This window comes from Prionailurus bengalensis, chromosome A3, assembly GCF_016509475.1.
Source record: "Prionailurus bengalensis isolate Pbe53 chromosome A3, Fcat_Pben_1.1_paternal_pri, whole genome shotgun sequence".
Classification (NCBI taxonomy): domain Eukaryota; kingdom Metazoa; phylum Chordata; class Mammalia; order Carnivora; family Felidae; genus Prionailurus; species Prionailurus bengalensis.
In genome coordinates this window covers 73,681,252-73,701,122 of record NC_057354.1, presented here as the reverse complement: position 1 = coordinate 73,701,122, position 19,871 = coordinate 73,681,252, and the positions used below count along the sequence as shown (strand labels likewise).

At 46.5% G+C, this 19,871-nt stretch overlaps 1 protein-coding gene across 1 annotated transcript in view; it reads right to left on the bottom strand.

Moving 5' to 3' along the window:
- The window catches only part of EML6 (EMAP like 6), a 162,291-nt gene that overhangs the window by 10,073 nt on the left and 132,347 nt on the right, over positions 1-19,871 (bottom strand). The window contains exons 27-37 of the mRNA XM_043603391.1: positions 16,028-16,042; positions 14,695-14,703; positions 13,737-13,815; positions 11,176-11,305; positions 9,607-9,705; positions 8,955-8,975; positions 8,418-8,591; positions 4,116-4,324; positions 3,663-3,820; positions 2,918-3,032; positions 891-1,079 (exon numbers count right to left, since the gene is read on the bottom strand). Of these exons, the coding sequence (XP_043459326.1) occupies positions 891-1,079; positions 2,918-3,032; positions 3,663-3,820; positions 4,116-4,324; positions 8,418-8,591; positions 8,955-8,975; positions 9,607-9,705; positions 11,176-11,305; positions 13,737-13,815; positions 14,695-14,703; positions 16,028-16,042 (1,198 nt within the window). The remainder of the gene's footprint in view (positions 1-890; positions 1,080-2,917; positions 3,033-3,662; positions 3,821-4,115; positions 4,325-8,417; positions 8,592-8,954; positions 8,976-9,606; positions 9,706-11,175; positions 11,306-13,736; positions 13,816-14,694; positions 14,704-16,027; positions 16,043-19,871) is intronic.

Genomic DNA, 19,871 nt, shown 5'->3' with positions numbered 1-19,871 from the left:
GTTCATAATACACAAACAATTTTGAAAAGTAACTTAAGTAAAACAACTATACCGTGAGTCTGTTCTTTGATCCTCACACTAAAAATATGACTGAAATATTTACTGGCTATTTTGTAATGAACCCAACTATTTTAATGATTAGAACTTACTTTTTTAAAATATCAGATATGACATGGTAACAATAATTACCGCCCCGGCCCCAACCCCGACTATTTCCTGCTATTTTTTTACTCAAGATGAATTTTTTAAATTATTTTTTTTCCAAACTCCAAGAGGAACTTTATTGGGGATTTATTTTTTTGCTTGTTTGTTTATGTTTGTTTATGTTTATTTATATTTGAGAGAGTAGAGAGAAAGAGAGAGAGAGCACACATGAGTGGGGCAGGGGGCAGACAGAAAGGGCCACACAGAATCCGAAGCAGGCTCCAGGCTCTGAGCTGTCAGCACAGCCCAATGCGGGGCTCGAATTCAGGAACTCTGAGATCATGACCTGAGCTGAAGTAGGATGCTCAACTGCCTGAGCCACCCAGGTGCCCCATGAACTTTTGTTGGGGTTTTGACTGAAATGTCCTATTTGGGAACATTTGAAATTTTAAGTCATTTTTAGTCTTCCCATCCAGGGAAGACATATCTCTTTATTTTTTAGGTTTTGTGGATTTTTTTTACAACAAAGAAACTTCATTTCCAGATTATTCCTGTCCTGTAGTTACACGTGGGTATATGCAGCTAACAGACAGACAGATTGGGCGTGTGTGAGTGGGACTTTCATCACCAGGCTTTCTAACTTAATTGGAGACCCACCGCACCCCCCAACTCTGGATCCAACCCTCCTCACTCTGGGCTCTGGCCAGGCCCCACCTGTGGGCATCAGAGCACAGTGGACCCCTCACCTTGTCGGCCAGGTCCCAGATGCGGGCTGTGCCATCGTTGCTGGCAGAGATGAAGATGTCCTTGGAGGGGTGTGTGGCCAGACCCCAGATCTCCCCTTCCATGTGCCCATCAATCAGGATGTTGGAAGCGGCATTTTTTTCACCAACTTCAATTATTTCTCCGTCTTTGGTTCCTACTAAAATTTTCCCCTGTTGTCACAAAAACATTATTAGGAAAAAGACGCTGTATGATAGTACTCCTATGGCGCACCTGGTCCAACATGTAGAAGAAAGTCCAACGGTGGTTGCTGAGTGTTGCGGAGGGGGAGGGGCAAGGGGAGTGAGGACTTCATAGCTACAGAGTTTCAGTTCTACGAGACGCAAAATGTTCTGTGGGTGGATGGTGGCGATGCCTGCACGACAGTGGGAATGTACTTTATACCGCTAAAGTGTACACCTAAAAATGGCTAAAATGGTAAATTTTATGTTACTTATATTTTGCTACAATTTAAAATGAAACATTTTTATGATCTATTAGGAATCTAGTAGGTGAGAGATTGGTAGGCAAATGGATGAAAATAGGTAAAAAATAAGATTGGTATTTTTTTTTTTTAATTTTTTTTTTCAACGTTTATTTATTTTTGGGACAGAGAGAGACAGAGCATGAACGGGGGAGGGGCAGAGAGAGAGGGAGACACAGAATCGGAAACAGGCTCCAGGCTCTGAGCCATCAGCCCAGAGCCTGACGCGGGGCTCGAACTCACGGACCGTGAGATCGTGACCTGGCTGAAGTCGGACGCTTAACCGACTGCGCCACCCAGGCGCCCCAAGATTGGTATTTTAAATAATAACTTAAAGGCAAACACTATTAGAGCAACGTGGGAAAGTGGCCCCTGCTGGCAATGGTATTAACGCCAGAAGAGCCGGGACAGGTTGTGTTGTTAACAACAAAATCGCCCGCCCTTCCGTGACCTCCTCACTTTTCCTTTTCTCCCTCAGCCATGGATGAGTGTGTCAGCACAGAGACTGCCATCATCTGGTCTCTGCCAAAACATTCCACTGACGGCAAGCTCATGACAGAGCGGGGTAGTCTGTTTCTGTTGTTGGACCGTTCAATGTCTTCCCAAATTCTTCCTCACACTAAACAACGAGCCATCTCTCGAGGACTTCCACATTCCAGGCCTACCTCTGCCTTCATCTCCCAGATGTCTGCCTACCTACCAGATGACTGGTATTTATCGATCTAAAAACAAAGCTCTCGATTTCTAATTATGGAGACTCTAAGTCAGGTCTGCCTTTTTCAATGGGGAACATCCAGAAGGCACATTCTTAGACTGCTAACAATTCAAAACTATAGACACAGGGTATGAACCAGAGGTTAAGATTTGTTTTTTTAAGGACCTCAGAATTTCTTGGGGAATTAAAAAAAGAAAAGAAGAAAAGGAACACACAAGTCATGGCTAAGACTCTGATTTGGCAGCTCTGGGTAAGTACGTGGACAGCCATATATTAAAAACAACAACAACAAGAAACAACTCCACAGTTGTTTCTGATATTCAGCCCAGGTAGGACTTGACAACCTATGGCTTTGAGTCAGACAGTTTGATGGCCCTTTACTGTCCCCCCTTACTGACCATGTAACCGTGCGCATGGCAAATTATTTACTATCTCTGTGCCTACAGTAATAATCACATCTATAACAGTAGCAGCTGACATCCACAGAATGTGGCTCTGAGCCAGGCATAATGGAAGGCATCGCACATTATAACGCACGCGACCCTCACAACCACCCGCCTGGACACAGAAAGGGTACGTAACACACCCAAGGTCATACAGCCAGTGCTGACTCAGAAGAGTCTGTGCCTGGGTCTGTGGGACCCTGCTAAGACGACTCCCACCGCAGTGCAAGTAGCACCTTGGAAGCCTGTTTTAAGGATTTAGCACCCGGGCACAGGGAAAGAGTTAGGCTGAACTCCTTCTCTCTCTTGGGCCCCTTCCGGGCCCAGCCCCATAGGGACAGCTGGGGAAAGACCGGCCCGCCCACTCACTTTGCCTCGGCACACAGAGCGCACACACTCCACCGGCTGCCCCGTCTCCAGCTGGAAGGCCCGGCAGCGCTTCATCTCCTGGTCCCACAATTTCACAGCACCTCCTTCTTTGGTCCTAAAAAGGAGTGAGAGGACCTTGGCAAGTTGGGCCTTATCCTAAGACTTGCCCTTGATGCTCCATGTCCCCTGTCCCTATCGTCAAGGCCACCGGGTCCCAGCAGGACAGACCCTCCAGGGTGGCTTCTTTTTTGGCCCTGCCGACGGGTAGTGACAACCATTTCACTAGAATACTTTCAAATGCCACTATGGCAGAAGGAAAGAAGACTGCGATCTAAAATACCAAACCGTGTCTTGATTAGATCAAACACAAAGAGAAACGTTTCTCTGCTGCTCTGCTTCCTTCTTACATCTCTGTCCCCAGGGGAACTTCTCTCCCCGCCTCTCCGTCCTCCTGTCCCCGAGACCTACGGGAAGTAATACTCGATGAAGAGCATAGTCACTCGAGTCTATTCAAGAATACCTCTCTGGATTTTCCGCTACCATTAAACCACCTCTCTCCTTCTCTGACTTGTACTCTGAAGGTTTTTGCCCAGGGCCCTCTTGGAGAGATGGCAGACTCATCTCCCTGATGCAGGCAAGATGGGAGAAAGAAAATCTGCGTTTTCTCCCAGTGGGAGATGCTTCTGTCAGTTTCTCCCAGCACAATAAGAAAAGATCAGTTGTTCCCAGAGGAGTTTCGCCTTACGGCCGCTCTTTGCCACCGGTCACTATGAGTCCATCCCGGAGGGTCGTGTACATTGTGAAGACAGGGCCCGTGTGAGCCTTGGCCACCAGTCGGACAAGGAAGTGGTCCTTCCACACGTAGACGTCTCCGTTGATGGCACCCGTGAAAGTGAGGTTGTTCTGTAAACAAAGGGACACCTTCCACACTAGGACACTCACAGCACCTCTCAAGAGGGTCCCCTCCCAGCCACCTGTTCCTTGGTTAGGGAACTAGAACTAGAGAAAGAGAAATACACTCAAATTGACCTTCTGTGCTAAGGAAAGGGATAAAGGAATAAAGGTTGCAAGTAAGCCAATAAAGGTGAAAATGTGGAAATAGCTTTCTTGCTGTTTGTAGCTTTGTGGCTATCTGTGCCCCCCATGCCCATGCCCGGGGTTCAGGGTCCCCTCTCAGGAAGCTTCTGCTGGAACTCACAGCACCGAAGGCCACGGAGAGCATCGTCTGCATCTTGGCAGCCTCCATGGATCCAATGACCCCTTTCTTGTAAAGCAGGGCACTGCCTGCCAGGGTCCAGAACTTCATATGTTTGACCCCGACAGACACAAATTGCGTGTCCGAGTCAGGGCGAAATTCCACCACAAATATGCGCTCCAGGTGACCCCCTCGGCTGGCAACCTTGGCGCCTGTATGGGTGAGAGAGTCTGGTGAGGTGGGTCCTCCCACACTCTGAGCTCAGGATGGCTCTCCATCCAGCAAAGCCCAGGGTACACTTCAGGTGTTCCTTCTTCCTCCATGGTACCCTCCCTGCCTCAGGCATGACCCCCAAGGTGGGGAAGAGAGAGGTTGGGAAATTTCCAGAACAGCAGGTGCTGCTAACATAACCCCAATCCCGCTCCACCCCCACAAAGCCACATCCAGGCACCCATGAATGTGCAGGAAGGGATGGCCCTGAAGATATAAGCTTCCAGATATCAGAAAAGGACAAAGGACACCCTTCATCTTCCTATCTCCTGTCTCTGACCTCATCACAGGATTCCTGCCTACCAGAAGTTGAACCTTCCCCTCGAGTGTAATTAGAGACTCGCATTCCTTCAGACTGTTCTTAATTTCTTTCCAAGATTCTCTGCTTTTACTTTCCTAAGAAAAAAAAAATCCTTCATATTCCTTTGTCTTTCATGGGTTTTAGGTTTAAAAATTCTACCTTTAATATTTAATTACCAGGTTTTTTTTCCTCAAGCCCATTCATTTATGTTTTTGTATTCATTTGCTTTTTAACTTTTGTCCCCACCAAATCCCAGCTCCACCATTTATCTGTAGAGCAACTTTGGGAAAATTATTGTCATCTCTCGGTACCTCAGTTTGCTCATCTGTAATTTGGGGATAATAACAGTTCCCATTTTATAAGGTGTTGTGAGGATTAAGGGATCTGGTGCAAGCAAAGCCCCCAGGAGCCGAGCTTGGTGCCACGACTTCTCCGCAAATATCCACTTAGTGTCACCACCCTCTACACCTCCTGCCTTGTTGTCTTTCAGCCTATATTGTAAACCCATCTGTTTTTACCTCATCATTATTTTTCTGCCTTCGAGTTTTTAATTTTTATTTTAAACTTTTCTTTCCATTTTCTCCTAACTTAGTCTTAATGTTTTAGTTCCCATTTCCTCTTAATTATCTCCCCTGTTACCTCATGTGTACTTTTCCCTGCCCCTCCTCATCATTTACCTTTTTAAAAAATTCCGGTATAGTTAATGTACAGTGTTATGTTAGTTTCAGGTGTACGATATGGTGATTCATACGGTGTCTAAACATTTCTCAGTGCTCATCATGGTCAGTGTATTCTTAATCCCCTTTTTCTGTTTCACTATGTGTTTGTTTTTAAGTGGCTCCCCAGTGGAGTGGTGGTCAGTTCTGGCATAGCTGGCCTGGCATCTCAGACTCATCCTCCTAGAGGCCCTTCCCAGGACTTGCTGCACGTCACCTCTCACAACAGTCATTCTCTCTCCACATATGGAAAGTTCGACTTACCAGAAAATACCTCCATACTGAGAGCTCAGAGGTTTAAAAACCCATGCTCTTCAAGGATACCGTAAACTAAGTTAAGAGACAAATACCACACTGGGGGAAAACAATTACAACACTTACAGGGGATGAAAAAGTAACCAGATCAGTAAAAAACTACACATACGGAAAACACAAACAACTCTCCCTTCCCCAGCAGAAAAAGGATTCCAATGACTGGATTACAGAAGAAGTGGCCCAAGTGGCCACTAAATACATAGAGGATCATTCTTGGGAGCCAAGGGGGGTATGCTGTTTTATTTTGCGCTTTCTTCTGTCTTTAAATTTTTTAATGTTTATTTACTTTTGAGAGACAGAGAGAGACAGAGGGCGAGCAGGGGAGGGGCAGAGAGAGAGGGAGACACAGAATCCGAAGCAGGCTCCAGGCTCTGAGCCATCAGCACAGAGCCCAAGGCGGGGCTCCAAGTCACGAACCCTGAGATCATGACCTGAGCTAAAGCCTGACGCTTAACCAACTGAGCCACCCAGGCGCCCCTGCACTTTCTTCTAAGCAAGTGTTTGTTTTTTCCTGGTCTTAATCTATGGACACTTCTGACCGTGGAGATGCCTGTATCCTGCCTTACGTTGGCTTCCACGTTGCTCAGAACAAGTTTCATACAAGTATCTAGGACCTGGGGCGCCTGGGTGGCGCAGTTGGTTAAGCGTCCGACTTCAGCCAGGTCATGATCTCGCGGTCCGTGAGTTCGAGCCCCGCGTCAGGCTCTGGGCTGATGGCTCGGAGCCTGGAGACTGTTTCCGATTCTGTGTCTCCCTCTCTCTCTGCCCCTCCCCCGTTCATGCTCTGTCTCTCTCTGTCCCAAAAATAAATAAAAAATGTTGAAAAAAAAATTTTTTTAAAAAGTATCTAGGACCTGACAACATTCATTTTATACATAATAAGCTCATTTCTTACTCAACTTTGTTTGTGAACTACACACACACATACATACCTGGAGTTCGACAAAACAGTCCTTTAACAAAAGAAGAGTAACACGCATATAAACCTCTCTCAAAACTGTCTCATTTATAAGCAGAACTTGAAGCTAAGGGAGGCCCTCACACAACCATCTCAGGAGAGGTGGTGGTTGGTGACATACCATTAGATATCAGTGGCTCAGAACCCTTCTGCAGACAGCCACAGGCCGATTCCAGCAAAGACAAGGGGAGAAAGTTACCAAAGAGAAGGCATCTGTTGACCATGTTTAGAAGCCGGTTTAAAAGTCCTGGCTCCACCAGTCTGCCCTGCGGCAGTCAAAAGGGGCCCAGGGTGAGAAGGGGTCTGTGTTGGGGCAGGTCCAGAGCAGGAACTGCCCAGAGGAGCAGATGGCAGAAGTGAGGACAGTGAGCCTGGAAAGACTAGCCTGTGCACAGGGCCCAACAGGATTAACCCTCTTCCGAGGAACTAGGCACAGACCTGGTCTTGGCCACTGCAGAAGCGGAGTTAGTGCAGTACAAGAAAGGCATAAGGAAGCAAGTTAGGTTCTCTTATAAGGAAGGGCTTTATGAGACATTTCCAGCAGGGGGTGGCTGCCTTGGGAAGTGATGCAGGCCACAGCCCTGCAAGGGTTTGGTGGAGGAGGGGAGTCAGCCTGTCAGGAATGCACTTGTAGGAACTGCCCCATGGGACGGATCAGGACCAGGCGGGAAGACTTCTCCAGTCCTTTCAACACCACGAGGCTATGAGTCTGTTGTTTAAGACACTCAGCGTCTCATCCGGGGCCGAGTCTATTTCAGGCCAACTCGACAGGACAAGAAATGAAGCTGCATCCCCAAAACATAGATTGTGGGGCCCTCTGGACACAATGCACTGATCAACAAGAAAATGAGAAAGGGACCGAATATGATAAAGGAATCTCATTATAAAAGTCTGCAGGTCCCCAACCTCTTTTTCTCACATGGGGGCTCAGGAGGGATTGGAACTTAGCTGCCATCTCTTTACAGCTCCCTCCATGGGGAGGTGCTGAGATAATGGGTCTCTAGAAGCCCTGAATTGGAGAAGAGCCACCTCTGTGCGCGCCTGGCTCTGAGTGCCCTAGATACAGGCTGCCCTGCCAGAGACAGACCTCATTAACGTCCTAACTAATTGGATCTGTTCTGCCAACCTGAGAATACACTTGAAAGATTACACATCTTTGATTCTAACATGAACATAAATTTAGCAGCAGCCTGTGTGTGTGTGTGTGTGTGTGTGTGTGTGTGTGTGTGTGTGTGTTGGGCGAAGGCAAGAGAGAAATCCTGTTACGGGAAACGTAAACCTTGATTATAAGGTGAATCCCCATTTCACAAAAGCGAAATATAAAGTGTTTTTGAGACTATGGTGGTAAGATCTTGTCCCAGTTCCTGGAATAAGGGAACCAGGGTGATAAGGCTGTGGCAGGATCTGGAGGTCACAGAAGGAATACCAAGGACAAGGAAACTTGGGTAGAAAGGGAGTTAAGATGGAAAAGGGGGAGGCTGAGGTCTTCTTTGTGAGGAGGAAGGCTGCCTGCACTGGGGCACTTTTCCAGAGTGCACAGACCCTCCACTAGCTAGCCCAGCACTCCCCTGGCCATGGAGTCCAGGGACCTGATAGGCAGCTTCTCCAGGAACCGGAGATGGCCCATTTCGGCTGACCCAGCAGCAGCGCCCTTGATGGTTTTCGGGGTGAGGCCCATCTAGTCTGAGCCCAGCACGCAACACAAGCAAGCCTCCCAGATGGACAGACAGCCCGGCTCCTTTTACCTTCCTGCCAACGCCAGACAGTGATGGTGTGCTCAGGGTCCACTCCCACCGATACAAGGAGCTTCCCAGTGGCGCTGAAGTTGATGTAATTCACCCCCTTCGAGTGGAAGCACCGCAGCATAGAGAGCGTGTGTTTGGTCATGGCGTCCCAGATGTGGATTGAGGGTGTTGTTCCTGAATGTGGGAGGCATGACACACAACTAAGGCTGAAGAATGGCAGGGCCAAGGCAAAGCTTACGTTCACCCGGAAGACTTTTTAAGACAAATACTTGGGGGTGTTACAGTTACTGGGCCTAAGAGACCTATAGCCTGACCTGGCCGGAGGTGAAGCAATGAGAAACATCTGTTGTGCTTTTAGAGCCAGAGGCCTAAGAGCGTTTATGTCCACACACACACTTGTGGAGGAGTTTACACAGAGGCAACTGGTGAGATCAGTGATTTGTATCTGCAGTTTGGCCAGATACAAGCAGCAAACACGATACAGCGACACGATTTTGCTGTGAAGATTCAAACTACTCACGGATGGAACAGCCTTACCTTGGGTCTCCGTAATATCAACTGCATTGGGTGGGCAATGGCAATGAGGAAGCGTCAAGGGAAAACAATAGCTAAAATAAGTCATGTTTCTGATAGTGAAGCACTTAACACCAGCATCAGGAAGTTCCAAATTAAATTTAAAAATGGACATGGGTTCAATGAAAACAAGCAGAAGGGTATGTTCATAAAAAACTGCCTTTGAAACGACAAAGTTCAAAAAAAACACACACAACTTTTCACAAATGTGAAGTGTCAATCAGTTCACATTTGTCATTGGCAGTTTGCTAGGGTGCAGAAGAGCTGGGCACACAGACAAGCTACCCTTGCCAAGGACAATCACCAGGCTTCGGACACAGGGCTCTTTAACTGACACCTGGCCGGTGAAAAATTATTCTCCACAAGTCCACAGGGATAGGGGCATCCATTTATTTGGATTATCGGGCTCTGGTCTGACTTTATGATCCCTAAGAATCAACAATCACTGGCTATTTCAACTGAGATGACACAGATATACTGAGTGCTCAAAAAAGAACAGCAATGTCCAGAATGGGTAGATGTCCACAACCCACCAACCCCCTTTCCAGATATTTGCTATTAAGTCAATGTCCCTGCTCAGCTGGGAAAAAGCTCAGCTAGGGCACGACCCTCCTACCTATCTGGCTGGTGGCCACCACGTTCCTGTACTTGGGGTGCTGGTTCACTGTGAGGCAAAGGATGTCATCCGTGTGCTCCAGGTAGAAGCTTTGGCTCCCTAGGGGGAAGACACGGGATGGTGAGCAGGGGAGTCTTCGAGACCTCTCAGGACAACCTTGAAGGATTACATAGGGTCTGGAAGTGCCTTGTCAAAGTGAGAGATCAAGGCCACAAGCTCGCAATTTTAGAATCATCCTTGGGGAGATGGGAGATCATTTTTTACATTTACACATTCTCTTCCAGGCCTGGCGGAAGAGCTGGTATCTATTCTCTAGCACACACCAGCTCCCCTGCCATCCCTCCCGCAGCCTGTGTGGGTCCAGAACACAGTCCAAGTGCAAGGCTTCCAGGGTCCAAAGTGATAATGGAGATAATACTTAACTGAACAAAATGGCACCACTTACTCATCTGAAAGGGAAGTCTGTGGAATAAGAAAATACTTCGGGTATCTCTTTTAAACCATTGTTATTTCTCAAAGTGCCAATCCACTTGGGAGCCTACTGGATGGCACAGGTGATGTATTCACCCCCTAAATGCCCTAACTCGACATGTAACACAGAAAATAGAAGAAATCACAGGAAGTATTTATTATCTACCATGGAAAATGTGTTTGCTGACTTCCAAAGTGGCCACTGTAAACCCATCCAAGTAGCCAACACTACTAGGAGGTAAGTGATGGCACTGATAGACAAGGAAACAGCACATTGCTGCTAAAATGATAGTATGTCTAAAAAAAAAAAAAAAAGGAGAAAATGTATAGAAAATTTCAAGGTCCTCCTCCCCAAAAAGAGATCGTTATGTGCTCAGTGACTTCCCTGTCTAAAAATGTATGCATTAAATAAGTGTGTGGAATTGGGAAGGAGCATAAAATTTTGAAAAAAAGAAAGGGGGTCTGTATTAAGATATAAAGCAAATAAGGCAAGATGTTAACATATTTAAATCTGGTGGCAAAGGTACGTGTCAAATTCATTTCTACATGCTCCCTTTGCCTTGCAGTGTTTCTTTTCAAACTATTTGTTTCATGTGACTCACCCTACCAGTTAAGGGACACTTTGGGGTGCTTACAGTTTAAGTGTTCTCATCCTTATGGTAAATCTGGTTAACTACGCAAAACAAGCAAAACTTGAAAATTTGAGCTACTAAAAAATTGGTCGCCCCTAACAAATTAGCAAGAAAATCTCCCCTGTGCTCTGTTCTTGGTAACCTGCCACAAGGAATTTCTCCACTCCCTACACCCTCTTTCTGGCTTCTGTCCATCCCTCCCAGCATCTGAGCAGCTGATGGGAAACAGGGACACCTCCCTCAGAGGGCTGACAGCAAGGTGTTGTTCGAAAGAAAGACGGCTGTGACCTTTGAACGAGGCCTCCACACTTTCTAGGACCAAATGATACCAGTCTGGAATCGAGTGAAAGGGCTCTATCAGGATAAGAATGCGTCAGTTTGGGGGGCATCTCCAGAGTGGGGGAGTACACACAAAGGGACTAAAGTGGGGTCCTGTCCTCAGAGGGGGGTTCTCGGGCTGAGTTACCCGTGGAGAGGCTCTGGAGGACGCCAGCCGCCGCGGTGTGGAAGATGATGTCCGCACCGTCGTTCAGGTAATGCAGGTTGTTGCGACAGTCGAATCCCCTGTAGCCAAACACGTGGTCGAGAGCCAGCTCCTACGTTCCCACACACAGATAAAAGCGGCTCTCAGAGGAAGTAAGCGCAGAGGCACAAACCCACACTCTGGGAGCAGCCACTTACCTCATGGGAACCGCATGGCTGGTTAGACAGCCAATACCCTACAAAAAGCATTTTGCTTCTTGACTAGCTGAGGCTACAACGCAGCCCTTTCTTTAGTTCCCTGAAAAGCTAGGGGGACAGGCCAACACACAGAATTACAGGGAACTTTCTAAATAGGCTAGATAGGTTTCCAGGCACTGGAGGGGAGTCAAGGTCTACTGATTAGAAGCCCTGTAAAGGTCACCTAGAAGTTGTATGTCTGTCCCTTGGCAGGCACTCTTCAGGGGAGCTGAATGGTGGCCTGGAGGTTTGCTTTGATTCCTGCAAATGCCACTGGGCCTGGCAGGAGCCGGATACTGAGGCAAATGCCATGTTCATTCTGTTGCTTGGTGCTTGCCCTACAGAGTTTCAACATAATTTGCATTTTTTCCCCCCAACAACTAGATGCTGTTCTGGGTTTATAGTCTTTTTCTTCTTCCTGTCTTATCTTCCATGATTAAGCTCAGGATCAGCTATTAATGCGATTTGATGCACACTTCCTGTTGCCAGCACTTCTGTGCCAGGCACTGTGTTGGTTGGTGGGATACAAGGTTAAGAAGATGTGGGTCCCTGATTCTAGGTTCCCTGATTTCTTTCCCCAAAGCTCCTAAAATACCACAACCTCTCCTTACTCCAGAACATTCACTGACTTTCACTGCCTTCGGGATAAAGCCCAAACTCCTAAGTTGGCACAATTACTTCTACTCACACATCTTCTGTACCCTCGGTGAAGCTGCATTGTCTATTTAGCCCATACATCATGAGCTTTCCTACCTTTATAATTCTGCTTTGTAAAATAGCCCTTGCCTGAAGAGCATTTCTCCTCCTTTCATCTCAGCCTTTCCCTACCCCCACGTGTTTCCCAGAAACTGTCTATGTAAAATGTGACCCCTCATCCCAGTGGACAACTGACTCGAGCTGGGCCAGTCACATGGTTTCTCCCAGGAATTTAGAATTGAGGACACTGGTAGGCTGGGCTGTTTAACTAAGTGAGGAGATACAAACTCAGGTGCTGGGTCATACCCATTTGTCTACCAAAATAGTTCAGGAAGTGTGCAGAAAAAGAGAAGGACGCATCAGACAGACAACCACAGTGGGCAGAAAGTGGCGCCATCTTGGTTTATGATGGCTTTTTACCTTCCGGATCCTGCATCTTCTGGCTTGTGCTCTGTTTCATGATAAATCGCCCCAATTAGTCCCCCTTTTCCAATAAAAAGTTTTAAGATGGATTCTTCTGTCTTTAGTGAGTTCAAAGTGTGGTAGGAGAGACAGATGAGTAAGAAATAACGGCAGTAGTGTGTGTGACAAGGGCTGTGGGTGAGGGGTGTGTGTGAGGGAGTGTAGGAATGTTCAGGATGAGGAGAATCAAGGAAGACTACACTGAGAAGATGCCAGAGAAGAGCTTGGAAAGACCAGGGTGTGGGCATAGAAGAGGAGGAGGCTTCTAAAACACAGGGGCCTGAAAGCCCATGGCAGCTTCAGAAAACATTAGGTATAGGGCTTGGGGGCTGGAGATTTGAGTTGCAGTGGCAAATCACAGGTGCTGAGGCTGCAAAGGTGGCTCCTGGGTCAGGTTTTGAAACCATGCACTTGAATCCCACAGGCAATGTGGGAATCTCCTGGGTCTTAAAGCTGAGGTGAAGTGTGAAGTATTCTATTTGAGAGAGCTAATTCTGTGGGAAGCAAGACATGTGTCAGAGAGGGAGGGGACTCTGGAGGCAGATACAACAGTTAAGAGGCATCTCTTAGAAAAGAGAAGGTCCACAAAGCTGCAATCCTCAAGTATGAACAACTGAATTTAAATCTCTCTGCGCTTCCTGGCTTGGAGATCTTGGGCACAGGACCTAATTAGTCCCTTAGCTTTTCTGAGCTACTGTCCTTATCTGTAAAATGGAAATAACAGTACCTTCCTCATGGGTTTGACAGATTATATGAAATACTTCATGGAAAGCACATACGTAGTACCTGGCTCATGGTGGGTGCTCAAACAACGTTAGAGACAAAGAACAAGCTTGCATCCTCCCTGTGTCTTCCCTGCCCCCGAGTGGGACTGGTCTAGGGGAAAGGAGACAGGTTTGAAGGACATGGGACATTTGTAAGTCAGGACTGACAGGACCTGGTGGCAGGGCTGAAGGAATATGACCCGGTGGGCGTGATTCTGGGATGGGGGACACAACACTCTGTAGAAGGGAGAGGAGACAAGAGAGACCCATCAACTGCACTCAAGTTTACTTGAAGGTATCTCGCCATAAGCAGATGGTAGTGTCCACTGGGCAGGTCTTAGAACACTGATCTTAGACGAAGACCAAAACAGCTTAACTTTCTCACCTCAACCAGTTTCTTTTTTTTGGTGATGTTGTTCTTCTGGAGTTTCTCAGGCTGGGGGGCTGCTCTGCTAACAGGCGGTCTGGAGCAGAGAGTGACAAAAACAGAACAAAACAAAACAAAAATACAGTGTTGAACAAAAGGCAGCAAGGTTGCTTGTCCAGTGTGCTCAGCTAAGGCCAGAGTCAGGCTCCCCTCTCTCTTGTCCCCCACTCCGAGGACCTTCCACTGGGTTTGTTTGGTCCTGCTCCCTCCCTCGCTCCCCAGAAAAAGTAGATTCTGACGTTCAGGGTCCCATGTGATGGGGGCTGGATTTATCGGCGTTGGGGTGGGCTTCCTCACACACCTAAGGCATCATAGTCAGGGATCAGTCCCTCTACCTCCTGGGAGCCAGGAAGAACACCTGGGCCAGAGAGGCTGGTTTTAAAACTAAAGAGGAGCCTAAGAATGAGAAGGAAGGGGCTGTGCTTCCCGAGTCTACTGGCCATTTTTCACACAGGGATATGCTTATGTTGTTCAGAATTAGGTGGTCAGAGATCATGCCGCGGTGTGAAGTGGGCCTTACAAGCCAGGTTTGGGAAAAGGCTCGGCTGGCCAAGTGCCCAGGTCATTTATGCTACACAAAAGGGCAAGTAGGAAGTATGGGAATAAAAGACAGAAAGAGCACCCACTCTGCCCTATACCTTAGGGTTATGGTCTACATTAAACTGCTATCATCATCCCAAAGTTTGCCTTTCCCTTCTCAGTCTTGGATCTGGGCCTCCAAACTTAGGAAAGAGTTTTTATAACGGGTAAGCTCTCTACTCTTGCATGAGCAGGCCAAGGTTTTGTAACACGGGGCTCCCTTAAATCAGACTTCTCGGAGTTTAGGAAATGGGTAAGGGAGACCTGTAGCAGGTCCTGCTGCATGTTGCAAATCCATTAGTTATTGCTCTTGGGCTATGCAAAGAGAAAGGATTACCTTGATCCCCTTGTAAGCAGCAAACAAAGCCAAGTGAGAAACTTAGTACAGTTTAGAGCCGCATTAGCAACCACCTCATTCATGCACAAGCATTATCCAAGTGAACAGACATTCCTGTGTGGCACAAACCATGCTTCCCGAGCATGCCAGCAAAGAACTAAAACAGAAATGAAAGAGTGCACCAGTCTACAAATTCAGAAAGCTCATACCCTGGCGTCTCTGGGCAAACTCTGCACTAAAGCGCCTACAGAATAGGGAGAAAAAAGGAAGCCTTGTCAATGCTTCCCGCACGCTCTCTGCGCCTTTGCGGATGCGCCTGGGGACTCTGCTTATTTGAGAGTGTGCTGGGGGAAAACTTGTTGTCAGAAAAACAATAACATCCTCCTGGATGTCGTTGGGAGTTATGCACAATGGATGCTTTGTTTCCGAATCCAGTTCGACTCATAATTTAGCCTACTAATTCCCAGTGTTTCTTGGTAGGGCAGCTTGCCCGCTGGAAAGGCTTGCATTTTCAGGCTGGGGAAAAACAAGTTACCTTTATTTTCTGAGAAAGTCTTCAATCAAAACATGTTATGTAATCATAAGTGATAATTGGACCAAATGGTATTATTATCTGCACTGAAGAATAGGGAGTGAGCACATCTCTGCAAAACGACACCCCCGGCTGATGTCACCGCTGCCAAATTGAGCAAAACCGGGAGGCTGGGGGCATGCCAGTTCTCGCAATTAGACACTTCCTTCACATTAATTATCACTTCCCAGGACATCTGCTCTTTCTTCTGTTTTAGTGGGACTTTCAAATGAAATCCGTGGGTTTCTTCTTTCACCTAAGAATGTTTGAGTGTGTGACAAAAGCAAGCCGAGGTCTGAGATGGGAGCAGTACACTGGGGCTACAGCGTGGTTCAAAGGCAGAACTGGAGATTAAACGCAGGGCTTGTTCCCAGGGTACACACAGGTTGTATAATATGTCACATATTATACAGTGTATACGAGGTATGCATACAAGCACAAACACTGCGTATTTATATATACAGGAGATTGTATATATATACACATAAAGGCAATCCGATGCTTTTTTTCACCTTGATTTTCAGTTAAGAACTGAAAAGTAAAGCAATCTCAGAATGTTTCTTTCTTATTTCACAAGCATATGTTTATGGCTGTATTGCTTCAAAACTGAAGATGAGAGGGGCAAAAGGAAGAAACCTGCATGGTGGCAAATTCAGCGGATTGTTAAGTATAGACCCTTCGCGGTTGTGGATTCTGCATGAACGCTTAGTACTGGATGCTCATCGAACACCTGGGCTTTTCCAGAGTGCTGTGAATACTTACTTGACAATTCCCTGCCTCCAAAGGAAAGCAAGTTAAAACACAATACAAGCATTAAAGGCTTCTTTCCAGGCATCTGTAAACAGTGTTCGTAACATCAGACGTGGGAGGAACTGCCAAAAATCTCAAACGCAGCCAAATGCTGGAGGTTTGGCATTTTTCAGCAGATCTAAATCCTTCCAGATTCAGATTCCATTGGAAATGTGACTCTGAAAAGCTTTGCTGAGGTGGGAAAGAGCAGGGTGTGTGAGAACATTCACTCACTTTTCAGTCCAATAAACTCTTTATAGCTGGTTGCCCCAGCTGGCACTCAGGACGGGAGAGCCAGGAAGGGAGTGAGAGCAGTGAGGATTAGCGCTGGGGGGCGGGGGGGGGGGTGTGTGTGGAACTCAGGAAGGTTAAGAGCCTGATAGGTAAGGTGGTGGGGAGCCCCGGTTGGGGGAGGGGCAGAGACACAAAGGGACCTCTGGGGGCAAGTGGAACTTTGAAGTCACTCAGGGAAACAAAGAAGAAATAGAGTTTCCACTGGGCAAGAAACTTAAGAAGGGAACCTGGCAAGAGAGCAAACAAATTGGATAATCAGGAGAGAGGACTATGGACTGGCTTGAGCTCCAAGAGAGCACAAGAGCAGTTTGCCAAGGAAGAGAGTAGAGGCAAGAAGCCAAGGGGAGGCCTGCAGACTCAAGCACGTGACTTGGTGTTAAGTAACGAGGCAGCACTGTTCTTGTCCAGTGCCAGGGGTGCAGGCTGCCAAAGACGCACCCCTACCCGTGGATACAGTCCCTACCTCATGTCCCCATGTCCTCTGTGGAAACAGCACACTCTTGGGCAGGGAAGGACCATGAGGAGGTCAGTCCACGCTGCAATCCTGTTGTTCAGCAGCTGGGCTGCTTAAGAGAAAGCTTAGGCTCACTTAAGATGAGTGGGATCTTAAAACATGGGCTTGCACCTCACGGAGGCCACCAGAGGTAGCCAGTGCCCAGTGTTTGCCCCTCTTTGTCCCCTCCCCAGGGTGCTGGGATGACAGAATGAAGGGTAGAGCAGAGCACATGATTACCTGAGATGCACAGGAGAGGGTTCAGAGCCAAGGTTTTTAGGGAAGCTTCTGAAATGACTGAAGATGTAATGAAAATCAGTCACAACCCCAGATGAGCACAACACGAAAGCCAACTGGAGAGTGAGGTTCAGAAAGCTAGTAAGAAACAAAGTTGTTGCAAACAGCTTCTATAAAGAGGGGTGTTGGTGTGGAGAAAATCAGCTATATTTAGCCAAGAAATGCAAGTTTAGATTTGTTTTCAGTGTTGTTAGTCAGACAATGTTTAAAGTGTCCTCGGAGTATGAAACATAGCTTTCTTCAGATTCCAAAATGGGCCATAAAATGCTCCAAGGGTTTTCAAAGTATCTTGGGAAACTAAACTTTTGATCCCTTTCGGTGGGAGCCAGCAGACGACCTGAGCACTATATTTCAACATTGTCTTCCAGCAAGACCTATCAGCCCAGGTGGGCTGCAGGTACTCAGGCCTAGTTGTGTTTGCACCTGTGCATTTTTCTGGGGGAAACAAGAATCTGTTTTAAACAGATTTTTTAAACAGATTTTTAAAACAGATTTTAAACAGATTTTTTAAAACAAAAATCTGTTTTAAACAAATTTTCAAAGATGTACATGATTTGAGAGAGAGAGAAAGAGATTAAGAATCATTGCTTTAGGATAAATCCATGTTGAGGAAAATGCTACAAAGCCATGGGAGATCTCTATTATCAAAACAAAAGGAACTGGATTCTGTTAAATGTATTCCTATGTCTTCCAGAACCTCCTGTAGAGCTGCTCAGTAGTAAAGTGGAGTGGAAGGAAAAGAGTCAGACAGGAGAATTATGGGATGCCCTCAGGGAAGCCTGCCATCTTGAAAATGCTTTGGACTGAAGCCTATAACACAGTCTCATCTCCCCATGCTTTTGAAAAAATGGGGATACAGTCCCAGACTTGGACATTTTAAATGAGTATCAATTTATTGGGGGAGAGGGTGAAAAACTGAGGTCATAAAGGATGGAAAGGAGGGAACTACGAGTAAGGTGGGCAGGCTACTGAAGAGGCTACTCTAATAATCCAAGGGAGGGATGATGAGGATCTTGACTAAAGCAATGGTTGTAGAGAAGGAAACAAGTGAATATTTAAAGAAATAGTGGTGAAGTAGACTTCAAAAACTCTTGAATTGATTAGATCTAGGGGTTGAAGGAGGAAGGGAATGCAAGTGGAATACCAGTTTTCTGCCTGAGCACCTGGCAGGAGAAGAGTGAGGTTGTAAGATGGTGCCATGTCAAACTTCAGACGTCTACGGTCTGGCTTTACTCACTAGAAGTGCAAGTCAGAGGTGGGACTCAAAGAATCATCATCCAATGGGTGAAATACAGGAGATTAATCAGGAAGAGAGTTGCAAGCCTGAGGCCCAACACCATGTGAATGGCTAGAAGAGGAGGCAGACAAGGGACACTGAGAAGAAATGATGGAAGAGGTAGGACGAGGGCCAGGAAAGATGGTTTCTAAAAAGATATAACTTCACTATCCAATATGGTATCCACTGGCTACATGTGGCTCACCCAAATTAAGGTGTGCTGTAACTGTAAAATATATAGAAGACCCAGTAAAATATTTGAAGACTCAGTAAAAATAATTTTTAAAAAATATAAAATGACTCAATAATTTTCACGATGACATGTCGAAATAATATTTTTAACATATAGGGTAAATAAAACACATTGTTAAAATCAACTTCACCATCTCTTTTAACTTTTTAAATGTTTTAAATGTGATTACTAGAAAAATTACCTATGTGGCTTGCATTGTATTTCTATTGCACAATGCTACTCCAGAAGAAACAAGTTCTTCCTTTTTAACAAGACAAAGAGAAGATTTGGGAATCAGAAAGTCACCATGCCAGCAGAATGGCAGGGACAGAAGACAGATGGAATGGACTAGAGAGTGAAGGAGAGATTTGGTAAAGCCTGGATGAGAAGGGGAAAGGAGAAGGAAGGTAAGGGTTGGAATATGTGTGTAAATGTTTGGATCAAAGGATTTACTTATTTCCTGAACAGAGTTTGGTAAGGACGGCAAAGACTGAAATGCATTTCTTGGCTGAGGACATGAATCCTGAGGGAGCAGCACAGGAGATACAGGAGAGGAGAGCAATGGTCAGGGAGCACCGATGGCTGGGAGGCTAAGGTCCAAGCAACCAGCTGAGGAACCCACCTTGAATAGGAGGAGGGACTTCATCTCTCTGAGAGGAAAGGATGTGAATGGTTTACATGGGTTGGAAGATGGGAAACAAGATGGAGGAGAGATAAAGAAGTGCCAAGATGGAGTTCATGCCCAATAGCTTCTGTTTTCTTGATAAAGTAGGGGAGAAAAGCCATCTACCAAGAGTGGAGGGGTAGGGTTTGGGCAGAAAGGTAAGGAAGGGGCAAAATTGTGTTTGACTGCTGAGTGGCTGGCAGAGGGAGCCAATCAAAGACAAGAAAGAAAACAAAGGAACAGTGGAGAGCACCTTAGTGTAGCTGGCAACATGGAGTCTGGTGAGGGCAATCTGCACCAGTGTGACCTTCTAGTCAGAAGAATGGAAGTATGTGCTATAGGAGAAATACAGGGATGAAGGGCCAAGAAGACTGGAAAAGTGGCATTCAGGCAGAGAAAAAATGGAGGTATCAAAGCATATAGGGTGCTTTAATGAGGATCAAGATTAGGATTACCGGGGATGAGAAATCTAGAGGAGAGAAGTTTAAATCACTGAGGGAGAGGAGAGCTACTGATGGTGATGTAATTCATGGCTGGCAGGAGCCAGCTCAGCCAGTTGAC